This window comes from Anoplophora glabripennis, unplaced genomic scaffold, assembly GCF_000390285.2.
Source record: "Anoplophora glabripennis isolate ALB-LARVAE unplaced genomic scaffold, Agla_2.0 scaffold423, whole genome shotgun sequence".
In the NCBI taxonomy this organism is placed as follows: Eukaryota; Metazoa; Arthropoda; class Insecta; order Coleoptera; family Cerambycidae; genus Anoplophora; species Anoplophora glabripennis.
Window position 1 is genome coordinate 413,536 of NW_019416529.1, and position 27,279 is coordinate 440,814.

General features: G+C 34.1%; 2 protein-coding genes across 3 annotated transcripts; one reads left to right on the top strand and one right to left on the bottom strand.

Annotated features, from left to right (window-relative positions):
* The first annotated feature begins 576 nt into the window (after positions 1-576).
* LOC108911765 (guanine nucleotide-binding protein-like 1) lies at positions 577-18,565 on the top strand. 2 transcript variants are annotated; one of them, XM_018716781.1, is made up of 10 exons: positions 577-752; positions 5,616-5,810; positions 5,864-6,040; positions 9,211-9,321; positions 9,379-9,698; positions 9,752-9,892; positions 10,273-10,483; positions 10,545-11,060; positions 11,129-11,353; positions 18,202-18,565. In XM_018716781.1, the coding sequence occupies exons 1-10, from the start codon at positions 599-601 to the stop codon at positions 18,453-18,455; spliced, it is 2,304 nt and encodes a 767-aa protein (XP_018572297.1). In that variant the 5' UTR covers positions 577-598; the 3' UTR covers positions 18,456-18,565. The 2 variants fall into 2 exon arrangements, with proteins under 2 accessions (XP_018572297.1, XP_018572298.1); XM_018716782.1 differs by having other exon boundaries at positions 11,129-11,350; positions 18,198-18,363.
* On the bottom strand, positions 18,563-24,167 carry LOC108911766 (cingulin-like). The gene is given in 10 exon segments (XM_023454869.1): positions 18,563-18,754; positions 18,856-19,020; positions 19,388-19,650; positions 19,652-19,828; positions 19,884-20,026; positions 22,234-22,482; positions 22,553-22,732; positions 22,801-22,905; positions 23,375-23,574; positions 24,044-24,167. Coding segments are annotated over 10 exon segments (1,737 nt in total). The 5' UTR covers positions 24,159-24,167; the 3' UTR covers positions 18,563-18,614.
* Between the last annotated feature and the right edge of the window lie 3,112 nt (positions 24,168-27,279).

The window sequence follows — 27,279 nt, forward strand, 5'->3', positions numbered from 1 at the left end:
GTTTATAAGGCCATAACTTGTAAACTATTCAACTTACCGATTCCAGATTTCGTGTGAGTTATTAGACAGTGATAAGGAATGAGAGGATGCGATGCCAAAACGTTCTGGTAATAATAACGCAGTTTATAAATGTTTAATTCAAAAGTCATAAATAAAATTCTTCTGTTTATAACTTTTGATTTAATCAATATTTTTTGACGCTCGAGGGCTAGTTTTGTAGGTCTTTTGAAGACGAAAAAAAGTACTTTACTGTTTTCTCGTGGAAATGAACGGAAAAAGTTATAAGCGCAAAACGTGAATTTACGTAAAAATTATACAATTAACCACCCTGTAAACAATCTTCCCCCATTTTTACGACTGTGGAAACTAAAATGTTATTGTACATAACATTTTACATCTCTAGTGATAAATTCAGCTTGCCGAAACAAAAAGTCGCGAAATGGTAATTTCCCAGCTTATTTTCCTGGTCTATAATCAGTATTCACCTGGTTATACAGCATTTAACGGTGTTTCTACGAGCTTATTTAAACAACACCAACAATTTATAACGACCAAAACACACTTTTGTTATTTCAGATATTAGTTTGAATCGAATTTAATGGAGTACATATCCTGCTTAATAATTTTTTCAGCCATATATGTTCTGTATTGCTGTAAAACTTACATCAGAACGGTATGTCTATCGTTGAGTTTACCTGGACCTACAGCTTTACCAGTTTTAGGAAATGTTCTTATATTAAACAACACAAAAAGTAAGTAGGTACCTATTTTGAATTTGTAATTGTAATGATTATATGAAATCCTCTATTGAATTATTTTATTTCCGGTAGTAGAACAAAACAAAAATATTTAAAGCTTATCATAAAATCACGAAGTATGAAGGAGTTTTGTAACTATGGTACCTACATCACGTTTCCCTTTTCATGAAACCACACTTATATCTCTCTTATTTAAAATGTTATCACATTTTAGCATGAAATAATTACCTGCAAAACAATTATTTTGATATAACTAAATTTGACTTTAGTCATAGGTGGATTTTTTTAAAAAATACGTTAGCGATTTTGTGCCTAATTTTGTTCTAATTTAGCATCTCCAGAAACCTGTTTCTAAAGAACAGGTTTTCAGTTTTTTACCATTTACTTAAAAACTATTTGACTATACAAGGTGTTCCTTTTGCTTTTTGTTTTTCATGAAGTTATTCAATTCTAGTTTAACTTTTTGTTATTTGGTTGATAATAAAAATTTAGGGTAGAAACCTGATGTTCACAAATAAAAATATTTACAATAAAAATACACCATAAAAGAACAAACAAAATATATAGCATTAAATAACTAAAAAATTCTCTTCACTTCAATGAACCAGTGGCGGCTCGTGACGCAACTATTTGGATATTTTATTAATCCCCTCTCAAATAATAGTAAATTTCCACGTAATTTTTTATTACGAAGATCTTCGCCAATAGCCCCACTATAACCGTAAATTAAGAAATTATATTATTAATAATATTATCAGAACTTTAAAAATTGTATTTACAATAAAATTTAGAAATAGAAAAAATTGATATATTTACCTAATAATTGACAAAATTGTTTCTACTTGGTTTATGAATATTAAATAATATGAAAAAGTATAAAAAACAAATTTTCATAAGGTAGCCAGCCAACTAATATTTATATATAAAATACGCCGCCAGCTTTTCGTTTGCCTCCACTTTTAACAAAATATTTTAAAAACATAGTGAATGTTTTTATAAAACACGTTTATTGGTCCGTCTTTTAAATTTGCAAATTTACTTGTAATGTCTTCATAATATTGAGGATCGGCACCAAGACTTTGCCATAGTTTTTTTATCGTCATCACTGATAAGTTGTTAAAGCGCTCTTATCACATCGTATTTGTAAGTCTTAATGCGTTTAAGTCACGAAAAAGGTTTCTTTCTACCGAGACACTTGTAGGAATTGTTAAAACTGGTCAAAACAATTTGTATGTTTCTGAAAATACCATTTTAAATTCCTTGTATAATATTTGTATCGGTTGTTGAACTTTTACATTACGAAACTGTTCGTCTCTGTACAAAATATTAAGTTCGTTTTTCAACCTATCTGTTTCAAAAACGTTTGGACACATTTATAATAAACAGTCAAACGATTTTTCGGGAAATTTGTTTGTATATTCGGGAAATTTTGAGGAATCCATTAAAGCAAAAAAATTTAAATCATGTAAATTCCCAAAACGGTTAGGTACTTAATTAAGGAATATATTTCGAAAATATTTCTAATTCGTCGCAACTTTTGCCCCGTTTACTTGGTAGTCCAGTAATATTTTTCGCATAATTAAAAGTATTTTTAAATTTTTCTTACGTCTTGAAAAAGGTGTTTCAAGAGATAAAACAATGTTTTGAGATAGTTTTATTATTAGGTATTTGATAACACAATAAGTATCTATTAAATTACGTTAAATTTAGTCTTACTTTGATTTGTTGTAAGGAAGTTGTTTTTTATTTACTTTAAATTAATACCTGCCTTGTCCTTATCCTTAAAGCCTTTATATTATCCCTCACACTGACATCAGATACTACCCCCGTACTATGCGACGCGTACAGTAACCGCAAACTAAAGCGACAAGACAAGTACAAGCAGCTTTGAGCCGGCCTCAATTCTCCCCTAAATCACGTTATTTTAACCGCCTCTCTTGGACGGGGAACTGTAGCATATTAGGGGTGTACGAAAATTGACTCCAGTTGCTCAACCCTCGTTATTCTTACGGCTATAAAGAGAGAGAATGCAATGTCGAGACTTCGTAAACCCTTATCGAAGGCACCTACGCGCCTACAAGCAAAAAATTTCTGGCCTCACTGTGGTGGGGACTAGTGGGGAGTAACAACGCTGCGACGATGGAAACGGCGTGCGTCGAGATATTCAATATTCAAATAATTATTTTATACTGTTTGATTTTTGATAAATGTAATAATAGGTAATTGGAAATTAGTTTACCTAACAGTTTATTTAGGTTAATAGTAGAACAGTAGGTATTATTACGGTGTGAGAGCCAAATTTTACAGTGAGGCCCGGCCACAGTTGCTTCATACGACGAGCCGCCACTGCAATTAACATATTATGTTCTAAATGGTCTTTAAAATGAAGCAGTCTAACTTTTTTCTTAATAGCGGTTCAGAAATTGAAATAATTATGTAACTTTTTAATGTAGTAATTTTGTTTTTTGTTTTATTATATATAACTTCATGAAATATTTTCGGTACATGTGCGCATGTTAGGAGCAGATGGGTTCCTACATTAACATCTAGAAAAAAATGTAATATTTGACAGCTTAATATGAAATGAAAATCAAAAGAATATTTAACTTTGATAGTTTTTTACATTAACGATTACGTTAAAGTAAAGTAAAAAACTAAATGATATGGTGCCCCGTTATTTATACAGCGAAATATTTATAATTAATATGAGTCAGCTTAATTTCTTTAAAGTAGCATAAAAAATATAAGAGCTATAAAAAATGTTAAATTTTTCAGTATTCCAAATTTACTTAAAAAAATATGATATGGTAAACTAGACACCTACAGGAAACATTACTTCTGCTGCAATTTTATTTTTTCACTAATATTTCACAGTACGGCTTTTATACCGGGTGCTTCAGAGTTGAAGTGATAAAAGCCTAGGGGAGATTCCGCTCAGCAAAATTTGTAAAAAAAGTTCATATGAGCATGGGTCCGCAAGTGCCTCGTTTTCGAAATACAGGGTGTTATTATTTTTTTAAATTGAGTATAAGAAAAAACAATTTGACCGATTTGAATAAAATTTTTACGGTTTATTAAAACAATTATCACACCAACTGGACCAAGAATTTTCAGGAGCGTACCCTGCGAGCATGTCAGTTTTTTCTTGTAGAACCCTGTCGTTTTTGCGATTTTTATGTAAAATTCAGATAAAACCACTAAAAATAGTACATTTATGTCTCTTGAATCTTTTTTTAGCGTCTCGGTTCGTTTTTATTTTATTTATTCTTTTCTACAAAAAAAAAACGACTTGCTGGGTACGCCCCTGAATCAATTCTGGATCAAATCTAATTGGTCCGATTGATTATGATAATTGTTTTAATAAATCGTAAAATTTCATTCAAATCAGCTAAAGCGTTTTTTTAAAACTTAATTTAAAAAAAATTACCACCCTGTATCTCGGAAACGAAGCACTCGCGGACCCATGTTCATATGAACTTTTTTACATATTTTGTTGAGCGGAATCTCCCCTAGGCTTTTGACACTTCAACTCTGGAACACTCGGTATATTAACCACATATTTTCTGAAAAAAATTGTTACGAATTGAAAATTTGATAGAAACTGTAGTCTTTCAAAAAATAATAGGGTGTATTTTATGTTCATGTCATAAATGAAGGGGATGAATCCTTGGCTGGTTTTAGGCCGAAAAGCCTTAATAAACAAAGGACCTAAAATCAATTATCACTGAAGTTGTTTAACGTAGATTGACAAAACCTGGGAAAATGATTAAAAGGAATAATTATATTCGTCAAACAACGTCAGAGATAATTGAAAAAATATGATATTTTGATGACCCAAGGAATCAGTCCCTTAATTTATGACATGGGCATAAAATACACCCAGTACATAAAAATTTCAAAATCCTTGTTTATATCACTTAGATATACCTAATTATTTGGTCTAATTTTATTTACCTAATTAAAAATCAAGGTTGTTGTGTAATTATTATTTTTACTATAATATTTTATTAACGTTATAGTCGTTACGATATGAGTTGGAACCGCATAAAAACCATCAAACAAATTATAGCAATTATAGACATGCAAAAAATTATTTATGACCTAGTGGACCAATACAGGTTTGCTTTAACGACCAGCGCGCCGCCGTCGATTATATCAGGCCGACTGGTCTACCCATATCGGACTCGCCCAGTGGCTATTCGAGTATAAATTACGAGACACATCATGGCTAAAGCATAGAAAGAAATTTCAAGAGAAGTGCAGACGGTCCTGTGCTTTAAGATTCGCAGGTTTCAACTGATATCGTAACAACTATACCAGATAAACTAACAATTTCTTATTATTACTTTATATTTAGGAAGATTAGGACAATCTGAATAGAAATTAGTTATTAATGTCCTCGTTTCACCTATATTAATAGAAGGACATTCTGTTCAAATTTATGTAAAGTTGACAAATACGTTACCTTCGAATTTGCATTGAATTGCACTGGCTGACTCAGGGTAATTCCTCTCTGCCGACCGATTTGCTAATTTTTGTTTTATTTTGGTAAAAAATTTGAATAGTTAGTAGTAATAGTATATATGATATAAAGGAATATAGTCAATAAATTATCTCAAATGATTCGAGACATCTAAAAACTTTGTTTATTGTAGTCTAAAGTATAGTACGTAGTAGGTATCAATAGAATTTATTTGTTTAAGTTGTCATATTACTTGCAACTCTAGACATGTCAGTTACACTCACAATATCTAACTATTTATATTTTTAGATAAAATTTCATTATAAATAAGTAGGTAGGTGTTTGAAGATATAAATTTTAGGATCTGTAATTTTTAAAATGGCTGAAACCCTTAGAATTGGAAGAATTGGGAACCAAGGCTTACCAACTTTATGGTCCATTTTTCAGAAGTTGGGTATCAGTCATCCCGTTTTTCTTTATTTACGAACCAAGGCATTTGAAAATAATACTAGCTGGGAAGAATTCACAAAAAAATGTTTTGTACAAGCTTTTACATAATTTTGTTAGAAGAGGAATAATAACCAACAATGGTAATTTAGTTTATCATTCTTTTATGGCGTAACTAGGCAAATTTTAATTTCAGGGGAGAAATGGAAAACGCATCGGAAATTAATTCAGCCTCATTTTCATGTTAATATTTTAGAAAATTATATAAATACATTCTCGGAGAGCACGAAAGAACTTTTAAGTAATTTAGAGGAGGACAAGGATATTAAGATTACACCTGTTACAAATAAATGCATTTTAAGCATACTTCACAGTGAGTAAAAGATTAATATTTCAGTAAAAGTCCACGTGACCCTTGGGCAATTTTAATTTTATAAATTCCATGGCTTTTTTAGAAAATTTCTAAAGAACTATCTAAAAATTAGTAGGTACACTTTATTCTCGTCTTAGGGAATCGAGTCGAATAATGTTTTCTCTTGTGTAGAGAAATTTTTAAAATGTTTTTAGAAACAATTAAAAATCATTTTAATTATTTTTTATTTTTATATTTGTTCTATCATTTCCATAAAAAATGTGTAAGTATTAAAATTTTTTATCTGTGTTAAATAATGTTTAAATTACTCTGTAACGAAACAAGTAAACAGTAAATTTGTTCATGAAAATTTATTGTGTTGAGAAATAAATAACAGAATTGAACCTCATGCCCAACCTCAATAATTGCTGACAGCATTAGAAGCAGTATTAAATATCTAAAGTTAGCTACAACAAATTGTTATATACAGGCTGTTACAAATTCGCTTCTCATACTACAGGGATATCGGAGACAGTAAGAAATACAAAGTAGCTTAAATAGGAGCAAAGTTACGTAATCAGGGGACCAACATTATACCTCTAAAAAATCAAGGCTAACATGATTAGTTTTGTCTGAGGGGATATTGAAAAAAGGAGAACATTTTCTCATGGCCACTTTTTGCCCTCTATCGCATGGCATAATCAATTTTTATATGTAACGTTTCGTCTCCCCAGGACCATCATCAATTTTTTTAAATACGTCTCTAGAAATTTTATTACATTTTTTGCAAGGCTTCATGACCCCCAATACTGTACTGAAGAATACACTGAAGATGAATTTTTCCAGACAAAACGTCTGAATCTGGTTCGGACTGAGGCAGTACAGTATTGGAGGTCATGAAGCCTTGCAAAAAATGTAATAAAATTTCGAAAGTCGTATTTAAAAAATGAAGTTGATGATGATCCTAGAGAGACGAAATGTTACATATAAAAATTGATTATGCCATTCGATAGAGGGCAAAAAGTGGCAATGAGAAAGTGTTCTTCTTTTTCCAATATCGCCTCCAACAAGGCTGAAATGAAACAAAAATGGATTTCCATCATTTCGTCTTTTTTTCTCAAATATTTCGAAAACTAATCATGTTAGCCTTGATTTTTTAGAGGCATAATATTGGTCTCCTGATTCCGCAACTTTGCCCCCATTTAAGCTAGTTTGTATCTCTTACTCTTTTCAAGATCCCTGTAGTGAGAAACGAATTTGTAACAACCTGTATAAAAGTTTATATATATATACAGTGTGTTTCAAAATGTTAGAACAAAATTCATATTTTTTTCCAGTTGAAATTTAAATAAATCGTTGAAACAGGTCAATTAGTAAATAGAAATTTTCACTTTTCTGCAATATTTTCTATTTTTTGAGCCATGTTTGACAGACCTATAACATTACCCACATTTTTTTAATAGGACGCTTTATATTTTATGGTATAAATATATAGTCCTTCTAAAGACGCATTCAGAGATATAATGTTATACATACTTTTTTGTCATAGTTGTCAAAAAATGGAGGAATCAAATGAAACAATAATTTGGTACTACTTTTTATTTTATTACAGCAAATGTTGAGAGTGGCTCCCATTAACCATTGGACAATGCCCAATTCTGCGCTCAAAATTATCAATTACATATTGAATAACATTTGGTGTTATGTTTTGAACTTCTTCTCTGATACGATTGTTCAATCCTTCGATAGTGTCTGGTCTGTTCACATATACTTTGCTTTTTAGATAACTACACAAAAAAAATCTTGTTTATGAAAGAAACCTTCAATTTTTTTTTTGTTATAATGTAGTTGTGGTGCAAAAGTCAGCAGTTCATACTTTTATAAAAGGAGTTATTTAAATTTACTTTGCCTTAATATGTTAAAGAAATAACTTTTTAAATGAATGATGGCTTCATTTATTTATTTAATAATAGTAAAATAATTCCGAAATTGAAATTTTAATTAATATTTCGTTTAACAATAATTTAATTAATATAAAGAAGCATTTTTTCTGGGGTTCAGGGCTATTCTACGAATTCGTAAATATTTTTTCGTCGAGCTACCCCAGTTTAAAAAAAAAGAACTTTTCTGAACTGGACTTCACTTTTCTCGCGCGCGCGACTCGATTGGATGAGCTTCCCCCATCACCACGCCGGATAGTTTACATAGCAAGTACCTTTTCTTTAAAGGGCTCGTGAGTCGTTAATTTTCCACATTTTTCAATGCAATTCACAAGAAACCGTAATTTACTTCATAAACTTTATTTTGCCAAAAATTCAAGTCTTAATGTTTATAAACAATTGTGCTACGATTTAAAAAAAATTCTTATCTTGGCTCCTGTTGGTAGTAGAGGGTACTTTTTTTAAATTTGTATTTTTTGCCAGCTATCCATTGCATCTATTTTCGGTGAGGTAGCATAAATAGCAGCGATTTTATTCAAATTGTTTATAAGCGAATACCTAACGCACGGTTTTTTAATGCACAATTTGAGAATGTTAATGTCAAAAAAACGGTGATATTTTTTAATAGGTCGCTTAATTACGTCTTTAAGATTACAATGACGCTTTCAGAATCATGTTTGATTGAAAATTAACGCATGTACAGAGGCTTAAAGTTCATAACTTTTGGAGCCTCCGTTATAAACAAATAGAATTGTGCAAAAACTATTGCACCTACAGCGCCCACTTTTGGCACACTTTTAAAGTATGACAAAACCCTCAACTTGTCATAGGTTTTATAAAATTTTAACAACAAATGCGATACCAAACAAATTAAAAAATGGCTCCTTTTCTTGTTTTTTGCAATAACTTTTTTGTTTTTTAACCGATTTTAATTTAACAAGTCTCATTTTGTAAATAATGTTATTCCCTAGAAGGGAAATATTCGCTAATTTTCCTGGTGTATGACTAATCTGGGCTAGTCAGATGTCAGATGCCTGAGATTTTCTGCCAGTAGAAGTTTCTCTTCTCTATTTACATATTCTTTGTCCGTACTCCGTACACAACAAAATAGTCTCAATCTAATATATATGATCCATGGTTGTCTCTGTCCATGATCACCCACCACTGTCAAAGTCAAAACTGTCAAAGAATTAACCAAAAAGAAACAATCAAGGAATATGAATGGTATAATTTAAATGATTTGATCTTCAGATTCAGAGTTCAGATACAAAATAAAAATGCCGCAAGGAAGGCGAAAGACTCCTTTTAGTGGGAAGGCAAAGAAAGAGCAATTAAAAGCAAAGAAACAGTCTAAACAGCTAGGTAATTAATAAGTAGTAATAATATAATTATTATTCACTCCTGCATCTTACGTTTTAGGTGTTAAAAATCCAGCATTTCTTCAAGATTATAATCGTGGAGATGAAGGATCAAGTAATATACAAAAAATAAATTTCCAACCATCAAAAGACAGTAGTTCGAAACCAAACAAATATGCTTTACAGTTTTTTAAAGAAACTAAAGAAGAAATAGCACAGAGAAAAGAATTTGCGAGGCAAAGTTTGGCACCAAAGAAAGAGATCGATTTAGAAATTAACGAGACTGATTATTTCACTAATTTAGATTTTCCAAAAAGGCCTGAATGGAATTTTAGTTTAGGAAAAAATGAGCTTGAAGTTCAAGAAAATAAATATTTTACTGTAAGTTAGCTTCTAATACAAAACTAATAAAGGTTTTTAAACGGCTATTTTAGGGGTATCTAAAAGAAATAGAAAGTAAATTTGATTGGAAGGACTTAAGTTTATTTGAATTGAATTTGGAAACTTGGAGGCAGTTATGGAGAGTGCTAGAAATGTCTGATGTAGTATTATATATTGTAGATATACGGTACGCGGTAAGTTCCCACTGTATTACCTTTATATTAAAGTAAGCAAAAATTTTCATTTCAATAACATTGACATTTAAAATTGAGATATTTTTATTTACAAGAGAAACTAATATTGATTATGTTGAAATAATTTTGAGAAAAATAAACAATTTTTACGTTGCATATGTCAGTTGATTATGATCTCGGAGAAAGCTACCTTATTTTATTTTTTTGTGATGAAAATTTTCTTTGTGGGAGTAGTAGGTACAATCCACACATTTCATTATCAATTTTTGATCACTTTAATTTTCATCGGCAACTACTATTTTAAAGTAAAATAAATGTTCAATAGCTAATAATAAAAAAATGAATAATTAAAAAAAAGTAGGTATATTTTTATATTTTAGGCACTTATGTTTCCCCCTTCATTATATGATTATGTGACCAATACATTAAAAAAAGGATTTATATTGGTATTAAATAAAATTGATTTAGCTCCAGCTTCATTAGTTGTTGCCTGGAAACATTACTTTCAAGAAAAATATCCTAATTTACAAATTGTAATGTTTACTACCTTGCCAGGATATAACTTAATTGGAAAACAGTCTGATGCAGCAGGTATACTATAAATCTTAGTAATGAAATCAGAACTTTGCCTAATTTTTTTTTTGTTTTCCAGGATTGCAGGTTAGAAGACGAAGGGGAAAAATACGGATGGCAGCCGAGGGAACTTTGCAGATTTTAGAGGAATGTAAAAAATTGGTGGGCACCAATGTTGATCTAACAAGTTGGGAAAACAAGATCAAAGAAGAAACGAATGAAGAACTTAAAGCATCAGAGTCAGATGATGAGAAAGTGGAAGTGGGAGAAACTATACAGTTAAAAAATCCCGACACTGATTATTTTGAATATGAAAAATTTAAAAGTGGGGTCTTAACGATCGGTTGCATAGGCCAACCAAACGTAGGGAAGTCCTCCTTAATGAACGCCATCATGGGGAAGAAAGTAGTAAGTGTTTCCAAGACTCCTGGCCACACTAAACACTTCCAAACAATTTATTTAACTCCCAATGTGAAACTGTGCGATTGCCCTGGATTAGTATTTCCTTCGAAGGTATCTAAGCCGTTGCAAGTCTTAATGGGAAATTTTCCCATTGCTCAGCTAAGGGAACCGTTTACTACAGTAAAGTACCTAGGTAAGAAAAGAGCGAATAGAGAAGCTTCAAAATATATAACAAATAATAACTTTGTAATAACCTTTCAGCGGAAAGGTTAGATTTGGTGTCTCTGTTGAGAATTGATCACCCAGATAACGATGATACTTGGTCTGCGATGGATATCTGTGATGGATGGGCTAAGAAGAGGGGATATCTAACAGCTAAAGCAGCTAGATTAGACTCGTATCGAGCTGCAAATAGTATATTAAGAATGGCTTTGGATGGTAAAATATGTCTGTGTCTTAGACCTCCTTCGTATTCCTCCAAAAAAGGTAAAAGTAAAATTTATAGGTAAAATGTATCGTGTAATTATTATGAACAATTTTGTATAAGATAGCGCCTTAGTTTTAGACTAGACGGTATCTGTTTTGGTTTGGGTGAATCGTATATCCACGGAGATTTCTGGTTTTTTTGCTTTCAAATATCACTGGAAATGAAAATTTTGCTATGCGCATAAAAGAACGTGGGCTTAACTTTTGGCTGCACAATATGTTAAAAAAATTCAAAAAATGTCAAATTTTTCTTCCTATGTAATTATGTAGCTTTTCAAGAGTTGATTTTAGGCGAAAATGGAAGAGGAAAAAATGTTTGTAATTAAATTTTTTACAAAATATGACTAGTTACAAATCGAATGAATCATGATTATTATTGTAAAAATCGAAAAAATCGCCAAAAATGTTAAAAAACATTAGGGAATTTTTTTGGGGTCTTTAAATTGAGTATAGGACCTTCATACTTGGATCAAGAGAACTTCATGTTATGTAGAATCATCACACCAAATTTCATCAAAATCGGTTTGATAGATTTCGCATAATAATTTTGCAATCCAGATTTTGAAAAAAAATTTGCAAATTTTCAAAATTTTGCACAGCAAAAACCAAGGCCCTTAGATACTTGAAAATTTAATTACACATACAGGGTGATTCAGAAAACCGCTGACAGACTTCTAGGGTAGGTAATACATGGAAAATTAAGACGAAAAGTCTTAATAAACATAGGGTCGCAAAAGCCTTCTTAACGAGATACAGTGTCAAAGCTTTGTAAAATTAAACATTGTCTGCAATAATTTCAAAATGCCTGAACATTTCTATTTCAAATTTGCTATGCGTAGTTAGCACCTTAAGACCAATGTTTGTAGGTACTGCTCAAAATTTTATGAGCAAGAGTGTCGTAGAGACGGGGTCAACGTGACCCTTTTTTAAAAATATTTTCTACGCCACTGCTAATTTTGTCAAACGGGCACTATTTTCGTATAGTGTTCAATTGTCTACCGAATTGGTCTCTTGCAAAATTTTGATTAAAGCAACCAATTTTAAGAAAAACACGTTTGTAGAAAATTTGTGAGTTAAGTAAACTAGCGTATAAGCTTCTTTTTGCCATTTTTACGGTTATTTAAATTACTTCAGTTAGTTCACTATTTTCAATAACAGTATGAATTACGAATATTCATTTGAAGAGATGACAGATATGCATCTATGTTATGGTCTAGCGAATTTTGTTTCCCGTGATGCAGTTAGGCAGTACAGAGAAATGTTTCCTGCACGAAGAACACCAAATCGGCAAATGTTTGATAATATCGATAGAAGATTAAGAGAAACGGGTAAATTAAAAGCAACAAAAATTAATTCTGGACGACGGCGTTATGCTAGAACTCCGGAATCTGAGGAAATGATCCTGACAGCAATAGAAAATAATAATATGTTAAGTACCCGACAAATTTTTAGAAATTTAAACATATCACAGTCATCTGTTTGGAGAACACTTCGCGAACAACAATTGCACCCTTATCACTTTCAACGTGTTCAACATTACCTCAAGATTACCCACCAAGACTGGAGTGATCACGATGGCTGCTTGGCAGGCTCGCAAAGAATCTCAATATTTCCGCGAATATCTTATTCACAGATGAAGCATCGTTTACGAGACGAGGAATAATTAACTTCCACAATAATCATTTATGGAGCGACAAAAATCCTCACGTCATTCAAATAACAAATTTTCAGCAAGAGTTATCAATTAACGTTCATGCTGGCATTATCGGCAACACGCTCATTGGTTCTTTTAGGCAACCACATAGACCAGATGACCAGTCTTACCTTAATTTTTTAATGAACGATTTGAACAGCTTGTTAGATGAAGTACCACTGGATGTGCAGAGGAGCCTTTGGTTCCATCATGACGGCGCTCCGGCGCATTTCGCTCGACAAGTAAGAGATTATGTAAATATGACATACCCTAGATCAGGGGTCGGCAAGTAATTTTAGGTGGGGTCCGGATACTTTTGAAATTTTTTAACGAGGTCCAGAAAAAAATTCATATTTCTTACTAATTTTTTATTTTCATTAAGAACTCAAATCAGTCACAATTGTAAAATACTAGAAAAAATTATAGGGTGGCAGTCAAACGTAAAAAAATATTTTTTTAAATAATTTATTTGGATAATTTATATTTTCAAAAAATTTTTGGCGGTCCAGTATTTGCCGACCCTTGCCCTAATGGTGGATTGGACGTGGTGGTCCAATCCAGTGGCCCGCCCGTTCACCGGACTTAAATCCTCTGAATTTCCACGCTTGGGGTCATGTTAAGCAGCTGATTTACGTTAACTCCAGTAAATTCGATTGATGAATTATGGCAACGAATTCAAGAAGCCTTTCAAACAATTTGTAATACACCCGGGATTTTTGAAAGAATAAGAAGATCCTCAGCTCGGAGGGTACAAACGTGTGTCAAATCACAAGGTGGTCACTTCCAGCACCTACTCTGATATTGTACATTATTTCCAGTTATAAAATTTTTATCATTACGTTTTCACCCTTAAATTTGTTGTTTATTGTTTACGATATTTCATTCTGACAAAATTAGTTGAAACCTAAATTACTCAAAAACTGTAGCTTTAATCAAAATTTCGCAAGAGACCAATTCGATAGACAATTGAACACTTTACACGAAAATAGTGCCCGTTTGACAAAATTAGCAGTGGCGTAGAAAATATTTTAAAAAAAGGGTCACGACCCCTTCTCTACGACAATGCTGCTCATAAAATTTTGAGCAGTACATCAAACATTGGTCTTAAGGTGCTAACTAGGCATAGCAAATTTGAACTAGAAATCTTCAGGCATTTTGGAATTATTACAAAGTTTTATTTTATAGAAACTTTGACGCCCTGTATCTCGTTAAGGAGGCATTTGCAACCCTATGTTTATTAAGATTTTCGTCTTAATTTTTCATGTATTATCTACCCTAGAAGTCTATCAGCGGTTTTTTGAATCACCCTGTAGAAGGGCTCTCAAACTTTTAAATGCTTTTTGAAAAATTGGAATCCGTCAATTAGGAAAACTCTGGCACTTGTTTAAACATTGTTCGAATTTTTGTACTTATAAATAATTATAATAACTTTGAGAATATTCAATCAAATCAAATTTTTTAAAGCAAGGTTTAAAAGTTATTGGAAAGACGCTTCTTAAAAAAAAAAAACAGATCGATTGGTCAATTAGTTACGTAGTTATAGTCGATCAGTCATTTACACTAAATGTACTTGGACATCCGGGCAAATTTTTCGAAAAATACCATTGGTATTCCGAGTACTTACCAGGTCTAAGATTACAATACTTTTCTTCATTGGCAACCTACTTTAAAACGTGTTTAAAGTTATTTGGGAATTGAAACAAAATGGGTTGGAGACCATTCACACTAAAACGCAGTTGCTTCCTGAATCGCTGTTAAAAATAATTAGTTGCAACTGTGCCAAGCAGTGTTCAAAAACATGCAGCTGTGTTAAGCATGGTTTGAAGTGCTCCGAATACTGCACACATTGTCAAGGACAAATGTGCAAAAATGTTCAAAATTTCACAGAAATCGATGACGAAATTGATTCGATCGAAGAAGTAGAAGTATAAGCAGAAGTAGAGTGCGAGAATGAGGTGTTAGACAACGCGGAAATTAATAATTATTTTGAGTTTGAAGACGAAGAAGTTGATGAATATAATATTGAAGAAGAAAATGAAATCTCATGTAAAAAAGTTCGATTAAATTCTTAATATACAGGGCTGGAAAATCCACATGGTCCATCTGCCTTTACATGACAGCGACAAAGTCAAGAAATTCGTGCGATAGACAACGATGGTTACATTGAAGACGTTTCATAATCTTAATAGTCACCGCCCGTTTCGGGTTAGAAGTGGGAGTGACTATTCAGATTATGAAACGTCTTCAATGTAACCATCCTTGTCTATCGCACGGATTTCTATGACTTACTTTATAGCTCTCACATAACGGCCGATGTACCATGGGGACTTTCCGAACCCGTATATTTTTATACATATAAATATATATTATAATATACATTCATAAATTTAAAACAAAAATTTGTCTACATTTTTTTAAATCCTGATTTATTAATGCAATTAAGTATGAATAAAATATTGATTTTTTATAATTAATTTATTAATTTAATCATTTCTTTTGTGATTAAAGTATAATAATTCAAATAATTCAAATATTATTTATTGTTTAGAATATAAGCAAATGTATAATTAACTCATTATACTTATTACTAATTTTCGACATATTTTGAAAATAATTGTTGTTTAAACAATTTTAGAATATTTAAATAAATTTGTTTTTGATCTTTGATAAACAGTATACAGGGTTGGAAAGTCGCCATGGTTCATCGGCCGTTATGTGAGAGCGACAAAGTCATAGAAATCCATGCGATAGGCAAGGATGGCTATAGTGAAGACGTTTCATAATCTGAATAGTCACCGCCCGTTTCGGGTTAGAACTATTCAGATTATGAAACGTCTTCAATGTAATCATCCTTGTCTGTCGCATGGATTTCTATGACTTACTTTATCGCTCTCACGTAACGGCCGATGAACCATGGGGACTTTCCGAACCTGTATAAGTTTATGCACTTACCTTTGATACAATAAAAAAATAAAGTTGATAATTAAAGGAAGTTTAAAGATAAGTATTATAATAATTATTAACGATAGGCATTTGAAAATATGCTAATTGTTTTTTTTTTAAATCACGAAATATCGATTTAAAAGAAATTCATCAAAATCGAACCTCTAGAAGCTGAGATATTAAAAATTTTTAAGCGCGTCGCGGTTTTGAACTCGCCTATTCAAATTCGAGCAGGCTGAAGCGGCCGCGCTCTCCCCCACCACCACCACCTGTACGATTTTTTTTTTCTCGCTTGCATAAATAACTAAACACGTTTTAAAGTATATGTTGCCAATGAAGAAAAGTATTGCAAACTTAGACCTGATAAGTACTCAAAATACCAAAGGTATTTTTGGAAAAATTAGCCCGGATGTCCCAGTACATTTAGTGTAAATGACGGTTAACTTTGATCGGCTATAACTACGTAACTAATTGAGCAATCGATCTGTTTTTTTTTTTAAGAAGCGTCTTTCAATAACTTTTAAAACCTGCTTTAAAACCTGCACAGTTATTCTAATTGTTTATAAGTACAAAAATTCGACCAATGTTTAAACAAGCGCCAGAGCTCTCCTAATTGACGGATTCAAATTTTTCAAAAAGCGTTTGAAAGTTTGAGAGCCCTTCTATATGTAATTGAATTTTCAAGTATCTAAGGGCATTGGTTTTTGCTGTGCAAAATTTAGAAAATTTGCAAATTTATTTTCAAAATCTGAATTACAAAATTATTATGCGAAATCTATCAAACCAATTTTAATGAAATTTGTTTGATGATACTACATAACATGAAGTTTTCTTAAGCCAAGTATGAAGGTCCTATACCCAATTTAAAGACCCCAAAAAAATTCCCTAAGGAGTAGTTTTTTAACCATTTTTGGCGATTTTTTCGATTTTTATAATAATAATCAAGATTCATTCGATTTGTAACTAGTCATATTTTGTAAAAAATTTAATTACAAACATTTTCTTCCTCTTCCATTTTCGCCTAAAATCAACTCTTGGAAAGCTACATAATTGAATAGGAAGAAAAATATGACATTTTTCAAATTTTTTTAACATATTGTGCCGCCAAAAGTTAAGCCCACGTTTTTTTTATGTGCATAGAAAAATTTTCATTTCTTTTGATATTTGAAAGTCAAAAAGCCAAAAATCTCTGTGGATATACGATTCACCCAAACCAAAACACATACCGCATAGTCTAATAAGAAATTGTTGGTTAAAAATAAAAAATATCCAGCCTATTAAATTTCTGCATTATTTTATGGGTCCACTGTATATCTTTATTAGGGTGGCCCAAAATAAAACGAATATTTTTTTTCGTGTCTCTTGTGAAAATATGTTAGTTTATCATGTTTTAAGAGACCCTCAAAAAATCTGCTCAAAAAAATTTTTTTTAGAGGGCGCTCAAGATTTTTTAAAATTTCCAAAATCGTCAAAAATTGCTAGAATTTTTTTTCTCGTTATTTTATCATTTTCTAGGTTGAAAAAAAATTTCTATTCTGAAAATTTCAAATCGATGTTTTAATTTCTAAAGGTCACTCATAATTATTTTAACATTCAAAGTACCTAGTGTACCTAAAATGTTTTCAAGTGACTTAAAAATAAATATCAACGAACTAATAATTTTTTTTATTGAATTTGATGAACAAAAGAATAGAAATAAATCACGAGACACTTAAATTTTATAAAATTAAAAAATTATAAATATTTGATACTCACAGTGCGGTAGTAAATTTTGCCTCGAGAAATTTTTTAAGTGTGTCATGATTGATTTCCATTCTTTTGTTCATCAAATTCAACAAAAAAAAAATATTAGTTCGTTGATATTTATTTTTAGAGGTCGCTCGAAAACATTTTAGGTACACTACTTTTACAGTAAAAAAATTATGAGTGACCTTTAGAAATTAAAATACCGATTTGAAATTTTCAGAATAGAAATTTTTTTCAACCTAGAATATGATAAAATAACGAGAGAAAATTTAAAAGATTTAAATTTTTGACGATTTTGGAAATTTTAAAAAATTTGAGTGACCTCTAAAAAATTTTTTTTGAGCTTTTTTTTTTAAATCAGATTGTTTGAGGCGGCTCTTAAAACATGATTAACTAACATATTTTCACAAGAGACATGAAAATTTTGGGCCACCCTAAGCTTTATGAAACATGTTAATTTTTAAAGAATATTGGGAGTCGCATCCAGATATCAAGACGGTAAGATGGATTCAAGCCAGGTCAACAGACGATAGCACCGAAACAGAACGTGCCGTTAATATATCTGATTTGTCAGATAATGAAGAGGTATTGGAAGCGGGAGAAGAACGTGAATCCGAGGGCAACACAAACAGTGACGAAGAAGGTAGTGAAGATGGAGGAGAGGAAGAACCTGTTAACTTTGCTAGTAATAAATTTGCAGCTTTGAGTACTGATGATTAATTGCAAGGCTATGATTTCATATATTATACAAGGTATTGTTGCATATTGTTATTTTTAGATGAAGCCGTTTTGCTTTTGTTTATCTATGAAAATAAAACTAATTTTTCAAATGGTTATTTTTGTAATCAAACATGTTTAAATAATTGCGGCAGCATATGATCATTTCCTCTTTTTCTTAGGTTTTTGTGCCGGTAGTAAGTCTTCGTCTATGCTATTCACTGCTACGATCTCTGCACTTTGGTTTTTAATGTCGTCCCTACTAAGGACTTGTGCATCGAGGAATACCGTTTCTATCAACGCTGAAACAAAGTTATGTTGGCAATATTTAAAATTATTCATATTTCATGATTTTCCAGTATTCGGATTTTTCAGTCGTAAAACTCGAAGAAGAAATACTTACATTCTTCGCTGATTACCGTATCCACTTGCGTCATCTTGGACCTTTCGTGCATCATATGCTCAAATATTTTATAGCCATCGTCCATTTGCAAATCTGGAGCTGCGTCTTTTGAATTGGTTATCAGTTTGGTAAACTTGGTTACCAATTCGGGGATAATCTTTGTGCCTGAAATTGTTAACAGGGCTCTATAGCAAATAGGCATCCGGCAATACATTTTTATATATTTTACTACACAGTTTGTCTAAATATGAATCAGTGCGCAAATAACGGACTTTCCTCCATTCTAACGCAGATTTTCTATGAAATGGAGTTAGTTTGAAACTCAAATTACCTTTTGTTGTAAAGAAATTTGAAATTTGTATCGTAAATTACAAATTTCTTTACACCAAAAAATAATTTGAGTTTCAAACCAAGTCCATTTTATAGAAAATCTGCGTTAGAATGGGGGAAAGTCTGTTATTTGTGCATTGATTCATATTTAGACAAACTGTGTAATAAAATCTATGAACATATTGATGAGGGAGTTTGTTACCATCAATTTCGTCTTCCTCGGGTTTCTGTAGTGAATCGTCGGTAAAAACATTACTACCGATACCGAAAGCTATTTTGCCAGTTGAGAGTAATCGTGCCAACAATTGGAAATGCTTTAGTGATATTCTAACATTTGCCAGTAGATTATATCTGCTCTCTATTAACGTGTTTAGCTCATTTTTCCTTTCGACTTCGCTCTCAATTTTTTTTAATAACTCGTGCTTTTCACTTTTATACCTTAAAAAAGTGTAACGGGTTTAGTTGGAAAAACTAGGATATACGAGTCAGTACTGACAAAGATGTGGTTTCTATCATCGTGTTTTTCAATTCCGTTCTCATAACGGTAGCATGCTCGACTTTTTTATGTAAAATTTCTCTGTTCCTCTCACACCTTTCTACAAACTCTGTCAATCTGTCCTTCTGGCGCATTTGCTCTTGCAAACTAGAAATGATTACCGTCATTCACGATTAATTATGTGTAATTCGTTCCTGAACACCATGGATATATTGACTGGATGGTGGGAGTGAATATTAAATTTTTCAAATAATTTAATGTACTCTCGATGGTGTTAACGTCTTCCTTTAAGTTAACAAAGCTGGGAGATTCGTCTAGTTCCACTTTTCCTAGGTTAATGTCGCTCTGAAAACAGTTAGAATTAACGTCTATCAATCGTTTACAAGAATTGTCATATTTCTGCACTGAAAAAGTCGGCGCAGTTTACTAATACGAGCATTTTAAATCGCAAACATCAATTCAACTATCGACTATTAAATCGTAAGATCTAGGAGTCTACGTCATCTAGCTGGTGGTATAACATTTTAAAAACTAGAAATGTACCACACAACAGTAAGTCGAAAATTAAGTATTTTTGGTACAAAACAAATTTGGGGTGGTAAATCATTGCACATTCTTTAATTTTGATCTAAGTTCTAGAGAGCTATATGTATGCTACATTTAGTGTTAAAAGATCGTAAGTCCACAACTTTATAGAGATTCCCATAAAAATTGTATCCTTCTGAGTTGTCTTAATAAAAATTCCTGAATTCGGTGTCCGTTTGACACGATTAGCTCTGGTTGAAGGTCAGTTCAAGGTCAAATATAGAAAATCAATTGACAACAAACTAAACCTATGTATCTACATGTTTTTGGGGTCGCTGAATCCGAATCCGGTGTCCATTTGACGCGATTAGCTCTGGTTTAAGGTCAGTTCAAGGTCAAATGTAGAAAATCAATTGTCAATAAACTAAACCTATGTATCTACACGTTTTTGGGATCGCCGAATCCGAATCCGGTGTCGGTTTGACGCGATTAGCTCTGGTTTAAGGTCAGTTCAAGGTCAACTGAACTTAAACCAGAGTCGAACGGACATCGGATTCAGATTCGGCGACTCCAAAAACGTGTAGATACGTAGGTTTAGTTTGTTGAGAATTGATTTTCTATATTTGACCTTGAACTGACCTTAAACCAGAGCTAATCGTGTCAAACGGACACCGGATTCGGATTCAGCGACTTCAAAACCTTATAGATACCATGGTCTTGTCTTTCGGACCTGCTACTTTTTTTTGGTGGGGCTGTGTAATCAACATCGTTTAGTGGTGGTAGTATCGGCCCCTGTGTTGGCTAACAGAGTGGTGGAAGAACGACTAAAACAGTGCCTGCAGATGAGGCAAATTGAGTTTGCTATTTCTTTTGGCACATTCATTATTTTGATGACGCCAACCAGTTGGTTAACACATTTTTCCCTGACATACTTCATAAAAAATCTTCGACTTGTAGTAACTGTCGTACAAAAGCACAATATTTGCGTATATCTTCATTTGGTCTGGACTGGAATTCACAAAACATCTCGGTGTATGAGTTTTGGAATCAGGAATTCTTATGATAATAATTGAATCTTTGTCTCTTATATCATGGATCGTTATCTTTAGTAGCTCATTTCTTTTCGAACCTCCACAAACACTATTATTAAAATCACTTGAAAAGTTGTCTAAAATTAGTTAAATCAATCGATTTATATTAATTTGAATTATCTTTTCTAGCAGAAATCTATTCTTGTAACAATCTTTCAATTTCCTCTTTCGTTAGAATACTGGACTTTTTTGAACGGTATCCAATTGATTTGCAAATTTGCAAATATGGTATTAGTTATGGAAATTTTCAGATATTTACATTTTTTTAGCCTTGAGTGTACTTTTTAACATGGAATCTTCTAACCATAATGTCCAAGGTTTAATTTTATTAATTTTATGTTCAAAATATGCCAGTAATACCGCTTCGGACACTTTTTGAATTTTCTTCGAACTACACCACCCTTTAATTTCGTTGTAGGCAATCGCGTACTGTCTCGACGATTTTTTGGGGATTAATTGTGAAACAGCACTTTTTACTGCTGCCAGTACTTCCCCGGTAAATGCTCGTCTTCATTTTCCGAGCTCATTTTGAATTAAACACTCTTAGAATGTGAATTACAATATACCGGGTGGTGATTAGATGTAGAATTGATTTAAATTTTACAAAGGGTGTTCAAAATATCATTCCTTTGTCTCAATACACTTTTTGATAAGTTGCTTCACATTTTAATCCTGCGCAGAAAATTTTGAATTATTGTTTTCATTTCTTTCGAAAAATATTTATATAGAGCTTTTTTTAGACAACTAATAGTGTGATATCTAAACAATGCATATTTAAGGACAAATATGCTTAAAATACGAGAAACATATTTCAATTTTAATGCACCATTAAACCCTGCATTTATAAATACGAGATAATAAAGGTTTTATTATATTTAATTTGTTAACTGCAAAAAGCCAGCCAACCATTAAATTAAACAAAAAAACTGTACTTACATCACGCCTCAGGACGTGTTTCATATTCATTGCGAAACTCGCCACATTTTTCCTTGCCGTTTCCAAATCCTTCTTACGACTGACCATATCTCTCTTCACGAGCGTTTCTAGCAACTGAAATTCTTGCCTTCTGTCGTCCAGATACTCTGTTCCTAATTGCCCCAATGTCGTTGCGTTGATCATGCATTTGCCTTGAGTTATGCCATCGTTGCGAATAGACACCAAAATGGCGTCAAAGTAGAGAGTGTCCTACGATTTGATTGTACTGTTTAATCAAATAAGTGGACAAATTTTAGTTGAGTTATAAAGTTTGATTTACTTTTTTCATAATCGCTATCATTTCCTTATAAGAATTGCGGATGTATATTGCAGCTTCCTTTTTCAAAATTGCATCTTGCACTTTACCGGTGATTAGGTGAGCGTCTTTTTCACAAGGTAACATTGCTTGCCAACTTTTTCCTTGATATTTTATGTTGTCTTCATATTGAGCTTGCCTAATCTGATCATTTGGAAAAAAGGTAAGTAATATTAATTTTTTTTTCAAACAAAATTTGTGATGTTAGGTACCTTTAGGTCAATTAACTTATCAGACTTTAGCTTCATTCTGTATTTTAACATATCTCTCATTTTTCTTTTTGTGAAAGTTACCTGATGTATCATATCTATAATTTTCTGAAAAGTCACGGAATGAACAAAATAATGAGTACTTACCAGCGTCATCTGGTAACTTGACGTGGTCATATTTTTATAAATAAAAACCATGCTGTTTTTTAGAAGACGATTTCTAGGTCCATAAAGACAACTTTTGCAATGAAAAATTTTGAAATTATAACTAAGGGTGCCCACCCTGCGATTGTATGCACCTTATGTGCAAAATATTGTTTTACATTTTTTACATTATTAATTTTGAGAAATAGATATGTTGGTAAATAAATTTTTAATAGGTATAAAGGAAAATTAATTTTGTGAAATATAAAAAGAAACGCCTAATTGTATCTGTCAGTTAATAATGAGTAAAAATATTTTGCACATGTGTAAATAGTAATGGTCCCATGTTTCTATAAAAATAAGACCACTTCAATTTTCACTGGCCGCTGCTAGTAATTAGATTGACAATATTATAATTAAAGAGAAAATTTACCTGTGGTGGGGCATTCTGAAATGCTAACTGAATTTCTTTGTGTTCCGCTAAAATATTTCTAATTTTTTGTTTATCTCCTCGAATAGCATTATCTAAATCTTGTCTGTTTTTTTCTATTTCTTTTTGAATATTTTTTAGTTCCCTATTTTGTTTCTTTTCTTCAACAATGGTGTCCATTTCTATAATCTTTTTATCTCTTGCTATTAAATTTAAAAAAATCATTTTGTGAAAAATAATAAATAGGTAGGGTTATTTTTCAAAGTAGGTATAGTGGATTAAAAGAGGCAAAATTCAGAATGTTGTAGATATAATTAAGGTTGTATATTTATATAGGTACGCCACTGAATATTTTCAGTTTTTTAATTACCAATAGTGCTATACATAAAAAAATTATTTTCTATTTTTGCAGACGTAATCGTATTTGATTCGAATTTTGAAACAATGAATTTTGCGCATGCGTTTGCCACTTGAAAATTGCTATGGTGGAATGCTCTAGGAACAAAGCTATTAATACAAGAGACATTCCGCGATTTTCTGACGCCAAAATAAAATGCGGCACGGGGCAAACTAGAGCGGATAACACTCAAAATTTAAAATATACCGCATACCATACATATGTTGTGAAAAAACTATATATAGTTCCTTCATCGTAATACAATAAATACTTACTGTATAAATTTATCAGTCCTTTATATTGAGTGATTTTATCTTTAGTTGTCCATTTTGACGAAGTCATTCCGTGAAGTTTAACCTTCTGAGCAGACAGTATATTTGTCTTATTCATGTTGAATATTTATCTTAAAAACTTTTGAAGAAAAATTAAATTGAGTAATTTTCTCAAATTAATGACGTTTAAAAATAAATTTCCATGGCTGTCCACAAGTTAATTTTATTTATTAAAATTTATTTTTGGTATGCCAGATACCTGTATATCCTTGTTGTAAATGTAGTAATTAGTTTATCTTATCCACAGTATACTATACTGTGATCTTATCATAGGGGTTGGTTCTTCCGTGACTTATATATAGAATATAGTATTCTTACTATCATATCTATACTATGTACTTACGAACAACACCAGATAAATAAGGCTCACTAGTGGATGGTACTAGTGGTGACAAAGACACTGACAGACAAAGGCGAGGAGTACCACACCTTCACCCTCAGCGAAGAAAAAACGCTGAGGGTGGTGATACGCGGAATACCTGCGGGTGTTTCGCCAAGTGAGGTCCAACTCGACCTCGCAAGACAAGGGTTCCCCGGCGCAATAGTGCACCGCATGGCGAGCCGTCAAAATAAACAGGAAATGCCCCTGGTCCTAGTTCAGGCCCCACAGGACCAGGAGGACATCCTGAAGGTAACCCGCTGCTGCTCGCTCGTGGTTCGAGTAGAGCTGCAGCGAAAGCAGCGGGTTGCCACACAGTGCCACCGGTGCCAGCGGTTCGGCCACGGCCAGACCCGGTGCACAGCTGAGCCAAAGTGCGTAAAATGTGGCGAAAACCACAGCACGCACGTATGCAAAAAGGCCAAAGACACGCCCGCCAGGTGTGCAAATTGCGCCGGGCCACACCCCGCCAGCTATATGGGGTGCCCTCAGTACCCCAAAGCTAAAAACACAAAAACACAAAACACAGACACACACACGACACAAAACACTACACAAACACACAGACAGCCCCTCCTACCCACCCCAAACACAACCCCAGGACGCACATACGCTGACATGACCAGAAAAACACAAAACACACAAAAACAAAAACACAACACCTCACCACACGCACACACAGACACGACACCCTCCCAACCGGGCGCGGCGGCCCTGATTGACGCAACAAAGCGTCTTCAGGACTTCTGCGTCCAGCTGACGACCATGGTGTCGAATATGCAAAAATTATTCGACTTCTAATGGCTCGTCGGCCCTCCCAACCCTCCTCGCTGAGAATTTCGTCCTGGAACCTTGACGGGTTCCGGGCCAAAAAAACGGAACTCGTGGACATCTTGAACCGTCTAAACATAGACGTTATGGCTGTCCAGGAGACCTACCTCAGCGAGGCATCCCGTACCTCCATCCCTGACTATGACATATACAGACATGACAGAAACCGTAACGGGGGTGGTGTTGCACTCATAGTAAAGAAGTGCATCGACCACTATCCGCTGCAGCGGCTCCAAACTCAAAACACAGAGGCCGTGGCGATAGCGGTGAGATCGCTACGGCATGGAGACGTTGCGGTGGTGTCCTGTTACCACCCACCCAGACTACCACTACTTGACAATGACTTAGACAAAATCCTTTCCTGGCCCCAGACAATTGCCATCGGGGACTTCAACGCGAAGTCCCCCATATGGCACAGCGGGACGACGACCACAAGAGGTCGCGTCCTGCTGAATTACCAAGACAGACACGACGACTTGACTATACTCGGACCGACAGAACCGACACATTACGGACCCGTAGGACGCCCCGACGTTATCGACATTGCCCTCTTAAAATCTATACCGTTAAATGCCCAAATATCCACCCAATACGAAGGGTCTTCCGCCCACAATCCAATATTTCTGGATCTGGGGCGAAGACAGAGATATGAAGGCACCTTCACGAGGAGGTTCACTGACTGGGAGCGTTTCCGAACAGTAATGCAAGGAAACATGGCGCTCCCAGTCATCGAAACCACCCATGATCTGGAGGCGGCAATCCTCTCCCTTGAGACTGACATTAAAAACGCCCTGACTCAGACTACGACGGAGACTATTGTCCCCCGACTGACAAACCCCCGGGGCACCCTCCCCGATGACATAAAAAACTTAATACGTGACAGACGACGTGCGAAACGGCTTGCCACCCGCACCCGCCTCCCCCGACACAGACATGACTTAAACGTACTTAACAGACGGGTGAAGGCGGCTCTGGATGAACTGGCCCAGGATAACTGGGCTAGGCACCTGGAGTCGCTGGATCCACAAGACAACAGCCTCTGGAAAACGCAGAGGGCCCTGCGACAGACCGCTCGCCGTAAAATTCCTCCAATCCACGGTAGTGTGGGGGTGGTTTACACGAACCAGGAAAAGGCCGAGGCTTTCGCCGATAGCCTGGAACTGCAGTGTAGACTGCCTCAGCTGCCCGACGAAGACGAGGAATTCGAGATAGTGGCTGAGCGCGCGGCCCGACGCGTCGACAGAGAGCCAGACAATGACATAATCCCCCCCGCAACACCTGACGAACTAAGACTGACAATACGCAGACTTAAAAACAGAAAAGCCCCCGGACCCGACAATATACATAACACGACACTTAAACGACTACCACACAAGGGCCTCATGGCCCTACTAAACATAACAAACGCGACACTCAGACTAAGACACTTCCCTACCCGCTGGAAAACAGCAAACATAATCCTTATCCCAAAACCCAACAAAGATCACACCATCCCATCCAACTACCGGCCCATTAGCCTGCTCCCGGCTATGAGCAAAGTGGTAGGAAAAATTATCCTAACCCCTTTAAGAACCCACTCCCAAGAACTGCAAGTCATTCCAGACGCGCGCCATTATTCTATGGCTAGAAATTGGCCTCAATGATTTGGGATGGAGGGGGATTAACCCTCTTTATCCTGCCTCATCTCGTGTAGGCCTGGACAGCCTTCGTAGGTGGGCTCCATCCGTTGTCTACCCCGACCGCAAATGCGGCCGGTGTAGGCGCTTTGTGGGACCTCCTTTTGTCCTGGCTGGGCCCCGCCGGCTAGGTCCCTTTCTTCTGGCGCTCTTCTTGCTTCGCCGGCTCGTCTGTGTAAACCCCGGGGGTAGTGTCATGTTTATGTGTGGTATGGTTGGGTAGGGTAGTGCGGCTATGCAGCCTGGGATGCGCTTTGCTAAGGTGGCCCTTAGGCTAGCGCGGGAGGGGAGGG

Bases quoted from the DNA above. Each gene is read 5' to 3' on its own strand.
- LOC108911765 (XM_018716781.1), top strand. From the start codon at position 599: ATGGAGTACATATCCTGCTTAATAATTTTTTCAGCCATATATGTTCTG. The intron at 753-5,615 runs GTAAGTAGGTAC...TGAAACCCTTAG, and splicing joins TATATTAAACAACACAAAAA to AATTGGAAGAATTGGGAACC. The intron at 10,484-10,544 runs GTATACTATAAA...TTTGTTTTCCAG, and splicing joins AAAACAGTCTGATGCAGCAG to GATTGCAGGTTAGAAGACGA.